Raw genomic sequence first — 20,791 nt, 5'->3', positions numbered from 1 at the left:
TCAAATGACACAGACAACTTACAAAGGAGGAAATAAATCTATATGTACTGGTAAACACATGAGAATATACTCAAATTCCCTGATAATCAGAGCATTGCAAATCAAAGCACCTATAAGATACCATACTACCTGCACTAGGTTGATCAAAAAAACCCCAAAATCCAATCAAATCCAATGTTAGCTGTGGGGAAACAAGCATTCTAATAAATTACTGGCTGGGCTGAAGGCCAAGGCAGTGAAAAAATCATGAAAGACACTATACAGAAGAAGTTGCAAAACTGATGCCAACTTGTGAACCAGTCATTACATCTACTAGGACCTTCTTTCAAAAACAGTGGAGGAACACTCTATTTCAAACAACAAAAATTAAGAGTCGCCAATTAGAGAATGGCTAAGTAAATTATGCTCTATTGATAGAATACTTTAAGGCCACAGAAATGATAAATGATTCATACTGGGATGAGGTAATGCTTAATGAGATTAGCAGAACCAGAACCACATACAAGCTAAATACTATGATATAAGAAGAACAAAAAGAAGAAAAGAAAACAAGGAAGAGGACAAAGAACAACAATAACAAAAATAATCATACTTACTCTTCTGAACATTTGTTTGGTTTTACATTGTTTAAAGGCTAGGGATTTTGCTCAGGTTTCATCCCTTGTTTTATAGGTTTGTTTGCTTTTTTCTTACATTAAGTTAAAAATATTAAATTTTTTTCAAAAGACATGAGAGAAAAAAATATAGGAATTTTCAGTATTTTGTAATTAATCCATAAGAAAATGGAGGTAGGGACAAGGGAGTGGGATGCTTTATCCATAGATCAGGATGGAGAATTACATCCACCCCTAGCAAATTGAGACAGGAGTTCAGAGTTCTAATCCTGGGTCCCTCACTGGATCACTGGGTGATAATATTGATTGTAAAATGAAGAAAACACTTGTTATGCCTCACAGCCTCAATAAGTGCTTTCTGTAAATCCTGAATCACTATGTAATTAGAAGCTGTTATTATCTATGTCCTGTTATGGTTGGGTCATGAATATAGTAGAATATGTTCTAAAGTGGATAAGAAATACAGCCCGGATATAGTTTCAATTGCATTTGTTTTCAAAATGTTTTATTTCTCAGAGTCTGGAAACTGCATTACTAAAAACAACACCAACAACAACAACAACAAAACACAAAACCATTTTTCTCCTTTCTCAGACAACTTATATTTTTTAAAAAGCCTTCCACTATTTATAATCCTTCCCATCTGATGCCTTACATTCATAACCAAGATTCAGCACCAAGAAAAGAATTCTGGTGAATCTGCTCAATTGTTTTTAATGTAGAAAAACCATATAAAAGCATATAAAAAACCCAAGTAATCTATAAAAAGGAAGTAATGGCATATTCGGGAAAGCCTCTGATAAGAATACAGTTACTAGACAGTTTTATTAACCTTGCTTGTTAACCTAGTCTAGTAGCTCTGCCACTAACTAGTCTTGTTACCTTAAACTGGTCACTTAGTGATCTGTAAAAAGAAGGAAATGGAGAAGACCTGAGTTTCCTAACCATTTTTTAGTGTCAAGGATCTCTGACAGTCTGATGTAACCAATGGAGCCCTTCTCAGAATAATGTTTTTAAATGTATAAAATAAAATGTATAGGATTAAAAAGAAAACAAATTATATTAAAATAAAGATGTAATTTTGGGGGAGCCATCAAAGTTCAAGTTCCCCCCTAAAATATAAGAACCTATATAATCACTGATTAGACTAAGCTTAGCTCTAAAAATTTTATTAGGTTAATCCAAGTGGAATATACAATAACAATACCCTAAACATGTAAATTCTTTTTATTTATTTTTTATTTTTTAATTTTTTTTGGTGGGGCAATGGGGGTTAAGTGACTTGCCCAAGGTCACACAGCTAGTAAGTATCAAGTGTCTGAGGCCAGATTTGAACTCAGGTACTCTTGAATCCAGGGCCGGTGCTTTATCCACTGCGCCACCTAGCTGCCCCTACCCTAAACATTTAAAAGAGAAATACTTCAAAATCAAATAAACATCCTCATTGAGAAAAGTTCTGAAAAGTAATATAAAATTCTGTTATTCTATGAAATAAAAAACAGGCAAATAGCATAAACTACTTAAATTTTATTCAGTTTTCACGCTTAATCCCAGTTGAGAGATACCAAATATCATTGTTTGGGAAGGTAAGTATTCTCTCAAAGAGATCAGTAATTTTACCTTCTCTGTGTAAAAGTCATATAACGTATTTACTACATGTGGTCCCCTACCTCCCACCCCCTCTTGGAGGTGGGAGGGAAAATAAAAACGTAATTGAAAAAAAGCAAAATAAATGTTACATTTAAAAATCAAAATAAATTAAATAATAAAATAAAAATAGGGCATATGGTATAGAAGGTCATCTTTGGAGTCAACAGGACTTGGTAAAGTTTGAAATGCTGCCTCTGACACTTCCTCTGTAACTCCCTGTTACTAATCTCACTGCCTGCAGATGAGTTAGTGACCTGCATTAGTATAGAGTACAGGGCAAAAAGGTGGCACAGTGGATAGAGTGCCCCACCTGGAGTCAAGAAGACTCATCTTCCAGAGTTCTAATCTGGCCTCAGTTTCTTTATCTGTAAAACGTGGAGAAAGAAATGGCAAACCACTCCAGCATCTGTCAAGAAAATCCCAAATGGGCTGAATGAAGACTCAGACATGACTGAAAAACAACTGAACAAGTCTAGAGTATGAAGAGTGAGTAAAACCTCAGGTCCATAACAAAAAGTCAAAATATCGTGCAGAATCATTTTACAAGATTAATATTTTGGCCACATTTCTTTTATACAATAACTCACAAAATGATGACAACTAGAGTGGAAGCCCTTTGGGGGGGAGGGGATTAGATCTAGACAACTTCTAATGTAGTTCTTAAGCTTTAAATCGATGATCACAGGAGCCGATGACTGTTTACTCTCTTAGTTTTCTCTTTGGAATTCTGCACAGTGCCAGGCTCATCATAGGCACTCAGAACACCACTTTCTGACTTTAACTTGAAGCAGCTTCGAGACATGGCTCTGAAACAATCTCCTTGGCTGTAACAGACCAGATTTAGGACCACAGCATCGGGAGCTGGAAGTGACCCTTAAGAGATTACCTAGTGGAATCTAACCCTCATTCTACAGCTGAGTAAACAAATTCAGAGTAAACTCAGGCCTAAAGTCAGTGCTCTATCATACTCTAGTCTCTCCTTGTAAGAGATGCTGAAATCTTGGCTTTGAAAAAAAAAATCAAGTCACATCTTACATGGGGGTCAGGGTCTAAAATCAGTCCTAAAGGCAAAGGTATCATTTGTGAAATATCTTGAAAATCCCTTAAATTATTCATAAAGTACAGTATATTTATATATGTGAATATAATATCTATGTACACACACACACACACACAATGTTGTTGTTCAGTCATTCAGTCATGTCCAAGTTTTCATGACCCCATATGGGGTTTTCTTGGCAAACATACTGGAGTAATTTGCCATTTCCTTCTCCAATGTGTTAGGCAAACAGAGATTGAGTAACTTGCCCAGAGTTACACAGCTAGTTCATGTCTGAGGCACAATTTGAACTTAGGTCTTCTTGACTCCAGGCCAAGCACTCGAAATCCAATGAACCACCTAGCTGCCTCCTATAAGATATGTTTATCAAATATCAAATATAATACATATTATATGTACATATATTTTACTTAAACTATATATAATATACACAAATCCCTATACATACACACACACACACACACACACACACATCAATCTAGAAAGGGGTTGAGGACTCATGGATTAAAGTTATTGTTTTGAAAACTATTGAATGTAAAATTAATTTTTCCCAATATCCAACAATCTGTATCTAAGTAAAGAAACAGGAACTAGGACTTCTACTCAAATAGGATAGCAGGAAAATAAGTGAATCCTTAGCTGGAAGGAACATGGATGAGGAGAAGAGGGCAGGAATTGTCTCAAAGGGGCTTCGATCCCACCAATGATATACATAATTATTTTTTCTACCTACTCCAAGAGGCAAGGAAGGAATAGGAGTTGTCAAAAGAAACGAGGAGGGACCTTCCAATTGAACAGCACTGAGTCTCCTCTTTCTAATCCATTCTCCACAGCAGCCAAAGGAACATTCTAAAAGCCTGGTCCACCACATTATTTTACTCCAGAAATTCTATCATCAAATAAGAGCTCCTCTGTCTGGCCTTCTACACCTGAGCTCCAAACTACCTTCCCAACTTTAGTAAACATCACTCCTCTCATACTTCTTGGGTCCAGTCAAACTGTTATAAGTGATATGGGGAATAGAGCACTGGCCCTGAAATCTGGAAGACCATTCGCCATGCCCATGACTGCCCTGGCCACCAATGGTCATCCATGTTGTCTTCCCCATTAGAGTGTAAGCTCCCTGAAGACAAGGGTTCTCTTCTTTTTGTATTTTATGTCCTCAGCACTTAGCACAATGTCTGGAATAAAGTAGATGCTTAAAATGCTTTTTCATCCATTTATTCGTTCATCCTACATTTTCATGCCTACTCTGCAACACACTCTCACTGAGTAGAATGCACAGAAATAACCTGCACATGTATATACACACACTATTTAAAGTGTAGTTTTAGTTTCTGGTAAGTTTCAAATCCAATTTTATGTGACTTCCATGTACTTTTTTTTTTTTTTTTTTTTTTTTTTTTAGTGAGGCAATTGGGGTCAAGTGACTTGCCCAGGGTCACATAGCTAGTAAGTGTTAAGTGTCTGAGGCCGGATTTGAACTCAGGTACTCCTGAATCCAGGGCCGGTGCTCTATCCACTGCGCCACCTAGCTGCCCCGACTTCCATGTACTTTTAATAATTAGGGACAACTCCTAGCATAGCTTGTTAAGTACTAGAACCAAAGGGTCAAAGAATTATCTTTTTGAAAGTTCCCCTCTTGAAAAGATTTTGCAAAATTTAGAATTATAGGAAGTGTCCTTTGTGAGAATAAACTGGCCCTAAAGAATGTAATACTAAGACATATTCACATTCTTAAAAGTACTAATGGTTTTTCAGGCTAGTGTGTCATCTGCCTCTGAGTGGTTTAGGTCGGCAGGGGCACCTGGACTGGACTTTCTAGTTCCCACCTCTCACATAGTCCGTGTGATCTTGGAAAGTAATGGTCTCTTTTTACACATCTATAAAATGAGGGGGCTGGACAAGATGGTGCCTCGGGTCCCCTTCTAGCTCTGGTTGTTTGAGTTCTTAAATATCCCAGTTTCTTGATAGCAAAATGAATCAGATACTTGCAAAAAATAATCTCTTAAGATGCTATCAGTTTTTCCTAACTATAAGGAGTTTTTCTAAATTCTAAGATCGAACTCTGCCCTATAAGTGGAACCTGGTCCAGTTGTGATGAGGTTATCACTGGTATTGTAATTAAGTGAGTAACTCGAGCAAGAATCTCAATTAGTCCAAGTTCTCCAAGAAAATCCTTTAATTCTCCCTTAGAGTACCTTTAAATTGTGAACTCATTTTCAATTATGTGAGATTTCAAATTTAACTGATTTTTACTACTTCACCTGGATGAAAAACAATTACACAAAAGTGAAGCAAGAAACAAAAAAATGTACCACCCCCCCCAAACCAAAGCCACTATCCCCCAAAAAGAAAAAAAGAAGTTGGTAACAATACAATGCAAGGGACACAAAATGCAAAAAAAAGGAAGTGAGAAAGCATTCTGTGCCATATAGGGGAGGTGATAAAGTAAAACTGCAGATGGATACTTCCCTCAAATAAGGTAAAATTCCTTTCCTTACAGATATAATCGATGGGAAAAATCATTGCTTGAAGGATACTTTATGCCAAAAATATAACTTCAAAAGTATTAGTCCTCAAAGTTTCTTAGGAGTGAAGGAATCCAAATTTAATATTCAGGACTAGACCACTTCCAAAAAAATAAAGAGAAGTGAACCACAGAACCTTGGAAAATCAGCAATGCCCTCTGGTGCCAAGAATCAGTACAGAACAGAAATTGAAGTGAAAGGTTTATTTTTTCTTTTTTAAGTTGATTCTTGTAGCTGAATTTTTAAGCCATTCCTATTTTTAAAAACCAACAACTATTCTGCACAATTCAGAATTATTGGATGGGGTTGTCCATACTTCAAGAAAAAAGGCTAGGAATGTAAACTTTTTGAAGGTTGCATCTCCAGCAATTAGTATACAGTGTCTTGCACATCACAAGTATCTTAGATATGCTTGGATTTTTACACCATTAGCTCAAAACAACCTCTTATGCTTTAGCTTTGATACTAAGAATGAACTGTCCCCCCAAAACTGAATTGTGACCTAAGGGAAGAACAAGTAATTAAAACTTTTATTTTCAAAGCTAATCCCATTTCTGTTTTAAGAAACACATTCAGCCTTCATTAAAGCCACTGGAACACATAAGTAAATGAAAATATGATCCAAGTTCCAGAAAGAGCTTTGCATTTCACATATCTTTGGCAGTATTCAAGGTCAGGCAATACTGTAAGGTTAGGACATGAGTTAGAAGAGCATTATCCTTCACTATTTCTAATTTAAACAGAAGTCTGATTCACTCATTTGTTCCTGTTTAGCGGGTGTTTGGTCCACATATGGGGTAACACATAAGCATATACATACAGTATTCTAATTTAAGGTCTTACTTTATTTCAAAGCTATTTTAACTAGTAACGATGTTGATGATAATTAATACATTAAGTAATATTATTAGGTATACAAAAGATTTACATAATATCCACAATCTTCATTTCCATCTATCAACACACTACTGCTAGGAAGGGATGGCTGGTTCTGCAATTTTAGCTGTCTAATGGCTAGTTGGGAGGCTGGAGGATGACAACCAGGCACAAGTGTAAGAAGAAAAAAATGGAACATCGAAGAATCTGTCAACAGGTTTCAGGGCTGGAGTGAATTTTGATATATGATTCACTAGCTTGTGGTTGGAGAGCCTGAAGCAATCTCAGAGGGAGGAGAAATGTCAGGATTTGGACTCTGACTGACTTCATAAAATGTTCTGTGTTTCTACACATTCTGAATAATTCTCTTCTCACTTAATGAGAAAGTTATGCTAGGTGAAAAAACAGCCTCCAAATGCTTAAGGGCACAAGGCTTGGAAAGAAGGTTCTAACCAGTCAAGGAAGACAATAATGTCATTCCCTTGAGGTAATCAACACCATGTTTGTTTGTTTGTTTGTTTGTTTGTTTTTCCCAAAGGAAACACCTTGCTTTCATAGTATACTTGGGTATGTTGGGAAGGTCAGTTATAAAGAAGGAAATGGACAATGGATTTGCTGAAAAAGATTAAAAATATTTAAGGTAGATAGTACCCATTGACTGAGGGAATGGCTTAATAAATTGTGGTATACAAATGTAAAGGACAGATCTATTCTGTGAGATGAGGAATATGAAGGATTCGGGGAAACACAAAAACATTTATATAAAGTATACAAAGTAAAATAAGCTGAACCAGGAGACAGAGGGAGGGAAGAAAGGGATGGAAGGAGGGAGAAAGGAAGTTATCATCAGATTACCTATGACAACCACATCACCAATGGACCAAGTTCCACCTATTCAGTACTAGTTGCTGACAAAATTGTTACCCTCTGATCCAGAAATGCACCTTGTAGTTGGGGAACATTTCCTAACTACTATAGTTGTATGAAATGGGTAACTTCATCAGGTAATGGGTTTCTCACAGTAGATTTTTCAAGCTGAGGCTGAGTGACATATCAGGAATGGTGTTAAGAAAAGAAGGCATTCCTGTTCAGGCAAATACTGGACTTGACACTACCTGGAGACCTTTCCAACTATGAGAGCTTTGGAATACATAAAGTATTGTGGTTATTTTCATAAAAAAGACCTAATATTCACCAATTCTTGTTTGTACTTAAGCTAATAAAGATCTCTTCCCCCCACCATCCTCTGTCCTCCTTCCCTTTACTCTGTTTCTCTCTCCTTTTTATATTTGACCAAATCTCCCTAACTACATTGTAAGATTCTTAAAGGAAAAAGAAATATTTTTCCTTATCTCTTTTGCATTTCTTTAGTACAGTGCCATGTGCAGAATGAACCAACCTAGGAGAAATCTGCAGCAGACATGCAGTGTAAGAAACTGCAAGAGACTATAAATTGGTATCTTTGATTGTGACATGTCTGAAGAGGGCCCTTTCATCAATTTCTAACATCCCTCATCATGCTTCTGATGAGAAGAGAGGAAAAAGGGTGGGGGGAGACAGAGAAGGGAAGTGGGAAAGAGGAGAGAAATGGAGGGGGGGAGAAAGGAGATACAAAGAAGGGGAAAGAGGAGAGGGAAAAGTAAAGGGGGAAAGAGAGGGAAAGGGAGAAGAGGAAAGAGGAAGAGAGGAGAGAATAAGGGTACAGAGGACATTCTTAATAGTAGAAGAGTCAATCCCACTAAAAATTTAACAAGAAATATACAAATAATCTGCCTTGGAAACAAAACAATAATGATGCAGACCCAAACCATAAAGCTTATTAGATTTCCACCTCTAATGAATTCACAGCTGCTTAGCTGAATCACGAGGCAAGCTTGACTCAGACCCTGGCATCAAGCACAGGTATTGGACACACCATCAAACACAGGATCCTGGCAGGGCAATGAAGATTTTCTGACCCCACCAGACAAACTTTACATTACTGCATATCAAGCAAGCCTTCAAAGCCTGTCAAAGTTACCTTGACAGAAGACGATATTGTAAAGACACAGAATGCCACAGCTGATTAATCTCACTGTTAAATTTGAAGGCACATCTACTCAGATGGGCAGTGTGATGTAGTAGACAGAGCTGGCCCTGAAGTTAAGAAGACCTGTGTTCAAGGCCTGCCTCTGACAGAGATTAAGCTCTGCTGACCATAAACAGGACACTAAAGCTTTCAGTGCTCTAGGCAACTCTGCAAATGAATGATGAGTTGCTAATGTACCAGGGGAGGGGGCTTCTACATTGGGAGTTCTCCACAGTAATAAAATTATAGGTTTGGACAAGATGGATGGAAGAATGGATATAAAGACAGATACACAGATATACATATATGTATGTACACATCTGAACTATATATTCTAATATATAGTATTCTAACATTATATATATACACACACACCCACATCCACACACACACATATATGCATATACACATTTCTACATATTCTAACAATTAAAAGATCTACAACACCATGAAAGCAAGCATTTCCCCCCTCGTCATATCATAATTTAGGTATTGTTGGTCGGATGTTAAGCATTCCCTAAAAATGTCTAGCCTCAAATAGTACTTCCTGAGCACACCAGCTATAGAAATCAAATTTTGTGGAATGTTGGCATGGAAAAACCTTAGGGGACCCGCTAAAGTAATATCCTACCTGAGAAAGAAATGCCCTCACAGACACTCCTAATTCTCTCCTTTAGCAAGAACAGTGATAGGCATCTCATTCCCCAGTGAAGTTCACTTTTGGATTGCTTTAACTATTGGAAAGTTCTTTTATTGACAGGCAATGTTGCCTCCTGGTATACTGCTTTCCACTGCTCCTAACTTATTCTTCTCACTGCAGTCTAATCCCCTTTTCCACCCAACAGCTCACAGAATACTTGAGGTCAAATTTCCCAGTCCCCATCATCTCTTCTGCAGTTCCTTCAACAGTCTCTAACCCAACATACTTTGCAGACACTAGTTTGTCAGCATCTCTTTAAAAGGAATGTGACAGAAATAACAAGACACCTAGCAGAGACTGAGGACTACACAGTACAGAGGGACTGACTATTCCCTCCTTCATTCTGATCACTATGCATCTATTGATGTCAACTGAGATGAAATCATGTTCTCAAAGCACTTAAGCACACAGAAGGTGCTTATTCCATTCCCATTACTATCTTTGGCAGCCAGGTCATACATGTGTTTGTAGCCAACCAAGATGCCTAAGTCTTTTTCAAACAGACATATGTTAAAACACACCTCACTCATCCTTCCCAGTGTTTGTGTTCTGCAAACTACATCAGAATGCCTGAGTCACTGATCAAAGGACTAAAAGAAGACATTCTCCCTCTAGGTTAATGGAAATCAGTTAAATAAAACTCTCTCCACAATTAGGGATTCGTCCCACTAAAAATCCAAATACTTCCAGTCAGCAAACATGTCTCCATATTATTCACAAGAATTTCAAGAGAGACTTGTTGGAATTGCTGAAATTCAGAATTCATTAGGTTTACAGATCAGAGAAATGCTACCACAGTCTAACAACACTCCTTCCCCCAAAAAGGAGATGAGATTAGTTTGACCTGATTTGTTCTGAGTGAACCAATGGCTGGCTCCTCACATTCACCATTTTCATTGCTAATGGCTTGTAAATCATCTTATCTAATCAACAGCATGAGAATTTCAAAACATTTTGTCCGAGGCTCCTTCTGCAGTTTGGACCCTATCTGATTGTTCCAGCCTGAAAAATCAAAATAAAAACATGGCCTTCTCCCCCACCCCCCAAAGGCCATAGGCAAGGTAACCAGATTGTATTTTAGGATTTGGGGGGGAAAATAAAATATAATAAAATAAAAAAAGCATAATTCCAGAGGGCATACTTACACAGACAGGTGGAGAAGACACAAGTGTACAGTGTCAACATTGAAGATATGAATCCACTTCAAGCATGCCCACTGCTGCCAAGGGAAACAGTGCAAACAGGTTGGAACTAGGTGCATCAGTGGTGCACTCACAGCTGGGAATATACATGCACTGACCGAACTGAGGTCTCAGCATCCCAAGAGTCTCCCTCTTAGACACACCTGTTACTGACATGCCCTATTAAAGGACACTTGAAATCCCCATCAGAGATCTGGGCTTTTGTTCTAAGAGAAGCACCCAATCTCAATTATTTTTATCCACAATGTTTGCACCTCTTTCTAAATCACACAACAAAACTACAAAACTTTGATTTCCAATAGGTAATGTACTGACTTGCTATGGGTAAAATTCACATGTTGATTTTTTTTCTGCTTTGAAAAGCTGCTAGAAATTGGACTTAACTGTACCGAGAAATATTTTCATTTCAAAAGAGCCCAAAGAATGTTGTACCTGAGGCCTAAAAGAAATCAGTTCAGGGCCAAGTGAAAATTAGAGCAGATATTAAAAAAAAAAAAAGATAGTCTGTCTTGTTATTACAAGTCTGTTTGTTTTCATAGGAGTCTGTCTATGGAGAGATTCTAAAAGCATCTGATACAAGCAAATGGTACTCTCTTAATTAAGTGACATTGAGAACAGAAGACACATAGACAATTGGGACATGGTGGTGCTGCTATATAATTTTAGTGAGAAAGAAAGAAATTTTCTGAACTTCCTTATTTTAAAAAATATATATTTGCAAACCTGAGCCAATAAATAATTTAAAAGAAAAGTGGCCACTTCCCCTCTTTGAAAAAATGGAAACCACTTACATTATTAATCACATATCCCTATCGAATGTAAAACAAATAAAGATTTCATGTCTATGATAACCAGCAAAATTTGCTTTTTCTTAGTCTATATTGCTTCAGACTTTCCATCTTATGAAACTTGTTCTAAACAGTCATATCTTGGCTACAACTTTCTGCATAAAAATTGTTTTTTAAAAATCCAGTGTCATAGCCCAAACCAAAAGAAACACACATAAACAGACTCTTATTACAAACAGATCCTGGACAGACAGAATAGGAAGCTCATTACCACAAGAATGGAAAGATTACCATGATTTTTCCTGGAAATGTCTTGCAAGTCTGACTGGTGGTGAGGTGAGTTTTTGGGGATGTGATTTTCAGGTAGCTTCTTTGAGGTCTTCAGAGGACAGAGCTCTCTTTCCTTGAGCTCAGAGGCAGTCTCTGAAGTTTTAAGTTCAGTTTCCTTAGGAAACATACATCTTTGCATTTCCTCCTTCATATCACATTCTGAAGAAGGGCTTTTCACAATTAGGTTATTTTTCAGGGCATTCTCCTCTTTATTCAGAAAGTTTCCGGGGAGGGTTAAATTCTTTTGTAGGTTCACATTTAAGCCACTGGCATATTTTAGGTTAATCCAGCTCTCACTGACGGCTTCGGAGCAGGGGTCCTCCTTCGGGGCAGATGCTGAGCTTCCAGGAATCAGGCTTTGCTTGTCGTCAGAATTCGCACTGTTATTAGAGGTCCCCACCGGGCTGGCTTTCTGTTTGCTATAGTACACAGAACACTTATGCTTTTTTTGAGTGTGGGTATAGGTGGCAGGACTTCTCTTGGTGGCATTCTGGATCCTGTTTGGGGGACTGCTGACCGAGAGGAAGCCCTTCCCTCTGCCTTTATCGGAAGAGCTGTAGGAATCCAGGAACGTCTTGCAACTGCTTCTGAATTGAAGAGGAAAAACATGTTGCTTCAAAAAAAAGACAATCAAATTGTGTGACAGCTTGGCTTTTTATCTGGAAATGGTTAATACTGGCATAATATGGGTGACATTGGCATAATTTAAGTAATAGAACAGGGTATCTTAAGGTGTGCAAGGCAGTGCCCTGCAGCCATTCAGCAAGGTAATAGATATTATTGTCCCTATTTTCCAAATGAGGAAATGGAATGTCAAGGAGGGAGTAACTTGTCCAAGGTCACACAGCTCAACAAAGGACTGGGATTTCAACCCAGGCCTTTGGTATCTAAATCCACAGCTGCCTCTTAATACCTGAATCCTAAAGGATTTCTACTTTACCCACTTCTAAAAACCCACTTGCCACAAATTACTGCTCTTTTCTGTCAACAGAAGAATAAACGTGGAGCCTTTCCATTGCTAGACACCTGATTACAAAGGAATGAACCCAACCACATATATGTCAGCTAGTGAAGTCTGCCAACATAAAAGTTTATACTAACCTCAAAATGCAAGGCTCTGTGAATATACCATAGAGAATACTTTCTGGGATGGAAAAATTATATATAACCACAAACCATTCTTACTTGTAAGGTTCGGGGCTGATTACATCAACTGGATTGCTATTCTGTTGTGAAGATGAAATAGGATTGTGTCTCTGTCTGGACTTCATGAACTCCATTAGGATGTACTGTGCCTGGTGGAAGGCTATTAAGATCACACCCAACAGGGACAAGCTGAGGAAGAAAGCAGCAAGCTTTACAATTACACGGCTATAAGACAACAAAAGCAAAGTCTGCTTCACGGTGGAGAGCAATATTCAAACTCTGGCCTAAATCTCAGGATACTTTAAGATTCAACAATCCAAGAAACCCAACATTCCAAAAATATCCCAAAATATTTGCTCAAGTTTCTAAAAATAAAAATAACTGTAAGATACAGGTATTATTTCTTTGGAAAAAAAACATTAAAAAGCCAAACCCTTTCCCCCCCCCCACATAAATGATTCATTAAATTAACACTTATTTAAAATTATACATAAAAACATGGAAAGATATGAAAGGTTTTTACAAAGAGAGACCATGAGAATGATTATTAGATATACACTGTCTCCAACCTGAGATAAAAATAGTAATTAAATATTTGTTTGAGTTGTCTATAAATCCCTGTTCTCCTCTGTAAAAATGCTACGGACTTTAGATGAGATTTATTCCTCATTTTGGATATTTGAGTATCTTTCATGGTTAAAATTACAAAAAAAAAAAAGTTTTTCTTAAAAATCAGAAAATGAACTATCACTCATCATGGGACCCATCATGGGACCATGAGATTCTCCCCATTCATTTGGCAGGAACTAGGCATTGTGCTAGGATCTGGGAGAGATGCGAAGATTAAGGAAAACACACAAAATCGGCGGATAAGACAGGGCAGATATGAACACACACACACACACACACACAGAGATATGTGATGTTGTCCAGTAATTGCACAGTAACTATTAGGCAGGCTACCCTAGGAAAGAGACTCTGCTGAAATCCAATTCCCCATTGGAAGGGGGAAGTAAGGCAGGTACCAAGCCAAGGTCCAAGACTTAGTGGATGGGCTTGATACTGTCTAGAGATGAACATCAGACAAGGAGCAAAGGATGTTATCATCACCCTTCTTCCTCTCTGTACAAAAGAGCTACAAGTAGGACATGGGAGCAGAGGAAGAAATGATTGCTGCCAATGTGAGAGGAGACAAGGGAGAACTTGGGGAAGGAACCCTAGAAATGGCCCTGGGGCTGGGCTTCTTGGGAGGGGCAGGATTTTCAAAAGGCAGAAAGAAGGACAAGAGCAGTTCAATTACAGAGGAGCGACGCAGAGCAAAGACAAGGGGGACTGAGCACTGGAGGCTCAAAGAAATGACAACTACTTCATTTTAGTTGGAATATTGGCCATGCAGAGGACAGAAGCATGAGCTAAAGTAGAAGGGGTAGAGATGGTCCTTAAGAGGACCTTAGGAAAAAAAAAAAAGAAAAAAGAAAGAAAGAAGAAAGAAGAGGACCTTAGGTATCAAGGTAAGATAAATCAATGAGGTCAAAATTAGGAGGGGAAAACCTCTGCAGCAAATTTCAGGTCAGATATTTAAATCAGAAAGTGAATTCATTCAAATATATAAAAATAAAAGCCATAGCTAATAGATAAATGATCAAAGAAAATGAACAGGCAGTTACCCAAAAGAAAGAAAGGGAAGGAAGGGAAGGGAAGACAGAAAAGAGGAAGGGGAAGGGAGAGGGGGAGGAGAGGAGGGATGGGGAGGCGGGAGAGAGGATTAAGAACAATGGAAAGAAAGAAGAAAGAAATTTCAAAGAAGAAAATTTAGGCTTGATATAAGGAAAAACTTCTTAACAGAGCAATCAAAAATGGGAAAGGGAAAACTTGGGAGATGTTTACCCCTTAATGGAGGTTCTCAAGCAAAGCCTGACCCCTTTATGGGTTTGTGGTAGTAGAGATTATTGGGTTTTTGATGTGCCCTACACATAATATGTACTTGATAATTACTGAATTAAAGGGAACTTAGTTGGGAAAAGGGAAGAATGGTTAAGAGTGTGAGATGTTGCAAGAGAACAAGGAGAATAAAGACAGTAAACAAATAACTGGATTAAATAAATATTAAATTCCTAGTGCACACAGGTAATATACCATTTAGTTCTGTTAGAATGACTCATCAGCAACGAACACGGTCCACTAAGCCCTTATTATTGTGCTAAGTCCTCATAAAAAAAAGAAAACTGACAATTAGAGGTTATTGCTGTCTTTAAATTGCTAGTTTACCCACTGGTACAGTAGCAGGCTCAAAGCAATACAAAATTGTGGATTGTACAAGCTCTGAACACTCGTCCCACCAGGACGCCATATGTTCATGCACTCTGCAGGAACTTGCCTCACAATTTCTACTCCCTAAGAAGGGGTGAAGAGGAAGTTTAAGGACAGGGAAAGCCAGTGGCTTACCTGACAAAGAGCACTGTGAGTTTCCAGAAAGACTCTTCCCAGCTGGGCCCTGGCACAACATCAGCACACAAGGGTAGCAAGTGATGAGGAAGGGTGACGTTGAGTGTAAAATGGAATTCTAGGTCTGCAGCAGTTACAAGAGTCAGCTCACGAATAACCCATGAAGAAGTGAAGTCAGGAGTAAACCTGGCCACAACAAAAACCATCATTATCTTCCACTCCCTGCAGAGTCCTGAGGGCTCTTCTATGTCATTATCTAGGAGAGAGATCCCTTATCTGGGGTCTCTGAACCTGTTTTTCTATCACTTTGATAACCTTCGTTTCAATATAATTAATTTCCTCTGAAATTCTTAGAAATATTATTCTGAAAAGGGCTTCATCAGAAATCAAAGGGGCTCATGACACAAAAAGGGCTAGAGCCCCAGGACCCATGATTAATGAGAAAAACAACAATACCATTATTCTCTAGGAACTTTAAACCGTTTGCCAATCTAATTCATTTTTGTCCTGGGATTTAATTCAGTTTAACCATGTATCTCCCAGATTTGTGAAAATAGTATACCCTCACAATTTTATGAGCCAACTGTCTTGCGAGGGCTGGTTCCAATTTTTTTTTGGGGGGGCAGGGTAATGGGGGTTAAGTGACTTGCCCAGGGTCAAACAGCTAGTGTCAAGTGTCTGAGGCCAAATTTGAACTCAGGTCCTCCTGAATCCAGGGCCGGTGCCTTATCCATTGCGCCACCTAGGTGCCCCTTGTCCCAATTTTTAAGGCCACAGATTTAATGGAGAAGACATTTTAGCCCTTCCTGCTACCAAAATCACTACTAAACTTTCAGCTAGCAGTCCTATAGATCAATATCACCATTAAGTAAGAAAATGTGCCTCTCCCCACCCCAAAATGAAATTTCTCACTCAGAAACATCAGTGCCAGTGATAACAAGGAGAAAAAATACAGCTTGGAAGATGTAAAGATGAATTACAGTTTTTAAAAAAGGAAACATATTTGTTATATGAAAAGTCACTTGTGATAAAACATCAGATTTCCCAGACATGCATGTACCCAGGATTCTTGGGATGGAAGAAGGGCCTAGGGAAGTGAAAGAAGAGGTATGACCCATGCTCAGTGAGAGAAGACAGTAGGCAGAGCAGGCTCCCAATCCCTAATGAGGTTGGTAATCAAGGGGCCGCTGCTCCCCATCAATCCCTGGGGCAGTTCCAATAGTTTAAGCTAAGGGAACCTTCAGTCTGTCTTTCCCAGAGGAAGGTTCCTTCCTCCTCTATCTAAAAGCAGTCGTCGGGATTCAAGTGATGCTTAATGGGAAGATTTTCAATCCATGCACCTGACTGAATCACTTAGGCTTTCTTGTCCCCAGCTTCCTCTCCTATTTGAGGAGGTTGCATTAAATGATCTCTAAGCTTCCTCCAAACTCTAAATCTGTAATCCTAGAAGCATAACTGCAGGGAAACCTTTGCCCTAGTTGATGATATCTGAAATGCCTTTAATAAGGGGAGCAAGACTTTCCCCATTAGTGAGAAAATGCAAAAAATGTAAATTCCTGGCTGAGAAATACTTGATTGTGACTAAATCTGCTTAACACTAAACTGGTCCAGAGTCTTAATTACAAGAGGATTCCTTAAAGGACACGTCACTAAAACAAAGAAGGAATCTGGATTAGCTCCCTGCACTACCTCCCCTCTAATTTTAGGGATGAAGATCAAGAAACACAGAGGTGACCAGACTTAAAAAACAAAACAAAACCTAAGAGAGTCACTAGGTTCATAAAGCCCGTATCAAACGATATACTATATTTTCATACAATTGGTCAGAAGCCATTGGATGGATTTCTATTCCACAAGAAAAATTCTCCAGCCTACAATTTTTTTAATGTTAAAAAAAATTCATCTTTGGAGTTTGTCCAACTAGTGATTGTCCAACTGAGTGAACTCTTGAGATTTTGCAAAATGTCCCCTCACAGCTGCTATCAAAAGAAATGGTCTGGCTTTCTTATTTACAGGTGTTATGGGAATGTGGAATAAATAGCAAACCAGAGGCTTTCTCAAGCAGCAAAGAACTATACACAAGAGGGAGAAAACAAATTAAGAGAGCTATAAGCCCAAAAGAGGGAAATAGCTGGGTTTCACTGTGAAATTAAAAAAAAAAAAAGTACCTAACTTTTTTTTTTAATGTGCTCACACCCATCATATCTGGTCACACGTATCTTGTCCAAAACACCATACAGTAACATGATTAAAAATAATTCCTTAATCCAAATATTTTGCTGCATTATACATAGATTTCATTACACAGCGTTATTGGGGTTTCCATCCTACTCTTTCAATGTAAGAGACAAGGTTGACAGTTCACATAAAGTGAAACATTGCTATGTCCCCAAGCTTACACAATGCTGATCTCCCGGGATGAGTTTGGATCCAGGGAAAACTCTCGGCAGCCAAGTACTTCAAATCCATAGCCTTGGCAATTATACCCATTGATCTTCATTGAGGAAACCGTTGTGGTAAGAAGACCGACATTCTCAACCTTGAAGTTTTTGGTTATAGATAAGATTTGCTTGCTGTCCTTCAGTTCTAGGGAAGACAAAGGGAACATTTGGAAAGGAAGTAATTGGTAAATGTTTGAAAGACAATTTTATATCAGCAAGAGTGGTAACACATCACTGATTACAGAATCAAAATCAATCGGCATGAACTTAACAAAGCATGGGTTCAGCTTAATTTCTACAACCATCAGAATGACCCAACGTTCTATTTATCTCAAGGAATCACACATTTGAGGTTCTTCCCAATATGGCTTTACCATGTTCAAGACACTGATGGTGGTAAATATAAGATTAATACAAGGGAAAAGAGAACACCAAAAAGCAGAGGAATTGGGGGCAGGGAGGAGAGAGAGAGAAGGCGATCAGTGAAGCCACAATGGATGGACGTGGTAGCATCTGAGTCAAGCTTTTAAGGAAAATAAGGGACAGAGGTCAAGATACGTGTTTATTCCAGGAGCAGGGAATCTGGCTACAACAGGGAACACGTAAAAGGAAGTTATGTAAAATAAAGTTGGAAAGGTAAGGAACAGGAAGCCTTCCCTAACCCCTCTAAATTCCAATGCCTGCCTCTCTATGACTGGCTATTTATCCTGTATATAGCTTTCTTTGTATATATTTCTTGGCATGTTGTCTCCTCCATTAGATGATAAGCTCCTGAATGGCAGGAACTGTCTTCTGCTCTTCTTTTATCTCCCACACTTATCACAGTGGCTGGAACATAGTAGGTGTTTAATAATAATTAATGAATTAATTGAATTGAACAGGGCTTTAAGAGCCAGTGAGGTTGTGAGCAGGGTAGTGTGGTGGTCTGATCTCTTCCTAAGGGGACAGAGTGGAATTAGGGGGCTTAATGAGGAGCCTACTGAAATAATCCAAGTGAGAGATGATAAAAGGGCCTAAAATAGGGTAGAGAGTGTGTGAGTGGAGAGAAAGGGAAGGAGAGGAGAGATGTGTTAGTGGTGGAATCAACAAGATTTGGCCAATGACTGGATACAAATATTTTGGTAGAATACACACAGATTTCAAAATACACCACTAGAGGAGTTTCCCCCCAACTGTTTAAATGTAAGAGGCCAGGTTTACAGTTCACATAAAGTGAAATATTGCTAAGCCCTCAAGCTTAAACAGTGCTGACAGGAGGTGTGGATGGAAAGGAGGTAAAGAATCAAGGATGATTTAAGGGTTAAAGCCTGAGACAATAGTGATGCATGTAACAGAAATAGGGAAATCTAAAGGATGGGTGGGCGTAGGTGAGAAGATCATGAGTACCATCCTGAATCTGGGATGGTGAAGGGGCATGCTGAGGGGACAGCTGGTGACACAGAACCAGAATTCTGGGGCTGGATGATTTCCAAGTAAGAGAGAGGATGGGGAGCTAATGAGATCAACAAGGGAGAGAAAAGGAGACTAGAGAAAAGGGAGCCCGGTAAGAACAACCGTGATGAAGAGGAAGGAGAAGGATAATAATCCGGGAAAGCAGACAGAGATGGCAGAGTCAGACATCCTGGCAAAAGCAAAAGCAGGAAATTATCCTAAAATCCTATTTTTAGAGACTCCAAATAATCCACCTCAGAATAAGGTCACTTTGTTATCTTAAGCCCCACCCCAGTTTTGCCCCTTGCTAGGTGTGCTCGGCTTCTTCTGCTGGGAAATGGGGGTATCTGAATGCTCTGCTTGATCGAGTGGCTGTCAGAATCAAAGAAAACTGTCTAAGTGTGGCACTGCGTAATGGGAATGCAATGGTTCCTATTCCAGTCAGTCTGGATTTTTGGTCTGTGCTATTTCACTAACATGCTGCCCTCAGTGTTCCCCACACAGGTAAAAAGGTGAGTCAGGCCAGGGTGTGTAGAGTGGAAATCATTCTCTTATGCAAGGGAAGGAGCTGAGAAAAACAAGTTAAAACAGAGAATATGTGAACAGAGGCGGCAGAAATCTCACAGTGGAAAAATCCAGAGTACCATAGATTCAAAGTGGAAAGGGACCTCAGGAGCCACCAAGTCCAGTATCTTTGTATTTTATAGATCTGAATATATTCTATGATAAAGCAGTAGGCTATGAATAATTTTTTAAAACTATTTTGCATCAAAATATTTTAATACAGTATACACAGATTTCAAAACCCTACATGGGGTCACATAACTGAATGTGGCAGTCACAAAAAAACTGGAAACAGTAAAAGGTCATTTATACTTATTTTATACACCTATTTCCCAGGGTTGTGTAAAACTTTCTCAGGAAAAAAAGAGGTTGTGAAAAAAGTTTTAAAAACCCTAGGCTTAGAGGAGGTTAAATGCTGGTCATTAAGTGTCTTAAATGTGATGTGAAAACACCTATGTTGCCAGGCACTGAACTACATGCTGGTCTGAACCCAGGTATTCCTGAACCCCAAGTCCAATACTATCTACTACATACTGGATCGTAGCTCTGTTCTTTATCTTCATTAAGTCAAGAGCCTATAACAAGAACAATAATGGTTAAGGCTGAAACTGGGCCTCCCAGCTTAGTTCCACTAATATTGTGTATCAGAGGCTGGGAGAGCAGGGCAAGTTATTAATCTGGTAGGTCCTTCTCTGGGAATATTTGCAGGGCTTTGCAAATCAGTGGCCTCTGTGTGTATCACAATGAATCATCTCCCTCCTGTTTGCCACTATAAATCAGTCTCATGTTGCCAGAACTTGCCTACTCAAGCCTGGCTCCTGGAATCAGCGAATACCTTTTTTCTGCAACCCTGGGAGAGCCAGAAAACTGGCTATTATGAGTCTCTGTGAAGGTGGATATATATGGAACTTGGCTAGATTAGAAGGTGAAGTCATCAGTAAGGAG

General features: G+C 38.8%; 1 protein-coding gene across 4 annotated transcripts in view; it reads right to left on the bottom strand.

Annotated features, from left to right (window-relative positions):
- TMEM131L (transmembrane 131 like) overlaps positions 1–20,791 on the bottom strand; it is a 170,832-nt gene that overhangs the window by 27,351 nt on the left and 122,690 nt on the right. For 3 of the 4 annotated variants that reach the window (XM_043972126.1, XM_043972127.1, XM_043972128.1), the window contains 4 exons: positions 17,810–17,996; positions 15,411–15,596; positions 13,005–13,154; positions 11,781–12,406 (listed from right to left, as the gene is read on the bottom strand). In XM_043972126.1, coding sequence (XP_043828061.1) covers positions 11,781–12,406; positions 13,005–13,154; positions 15,411–15,596; positions 17,810–17,996 — 1,149 coding nt within the window. The remainder of the gene's footprint in view (positions 1–11,780; positions 12,407–13,004; positions 13,155–15,410; positions 15,597–17,809; positions 17,997–20,791) is intronic. The other variant, XM_043972129.1, reaches the window with a different exon arrangement.

The sequence above is a fragment of the Dromiciops gliroides genome, chromosome 6 (genome assembly GCF_019393635.1).
Source record: "Dromiciops gliroides isolate mDroGli1 chromosome 6, mDroGli1.pri, whole genome shotgun sequence".
NCBI lineage: Eukaryota > Metazoa > Chordata > Mammalia > Microbiotheria > Microbiotheriidae > Dromiciops > Dromiciops gliroides.
This window is presented reverse-complemented; position numbering and strand designations above follow the sequence as displayed.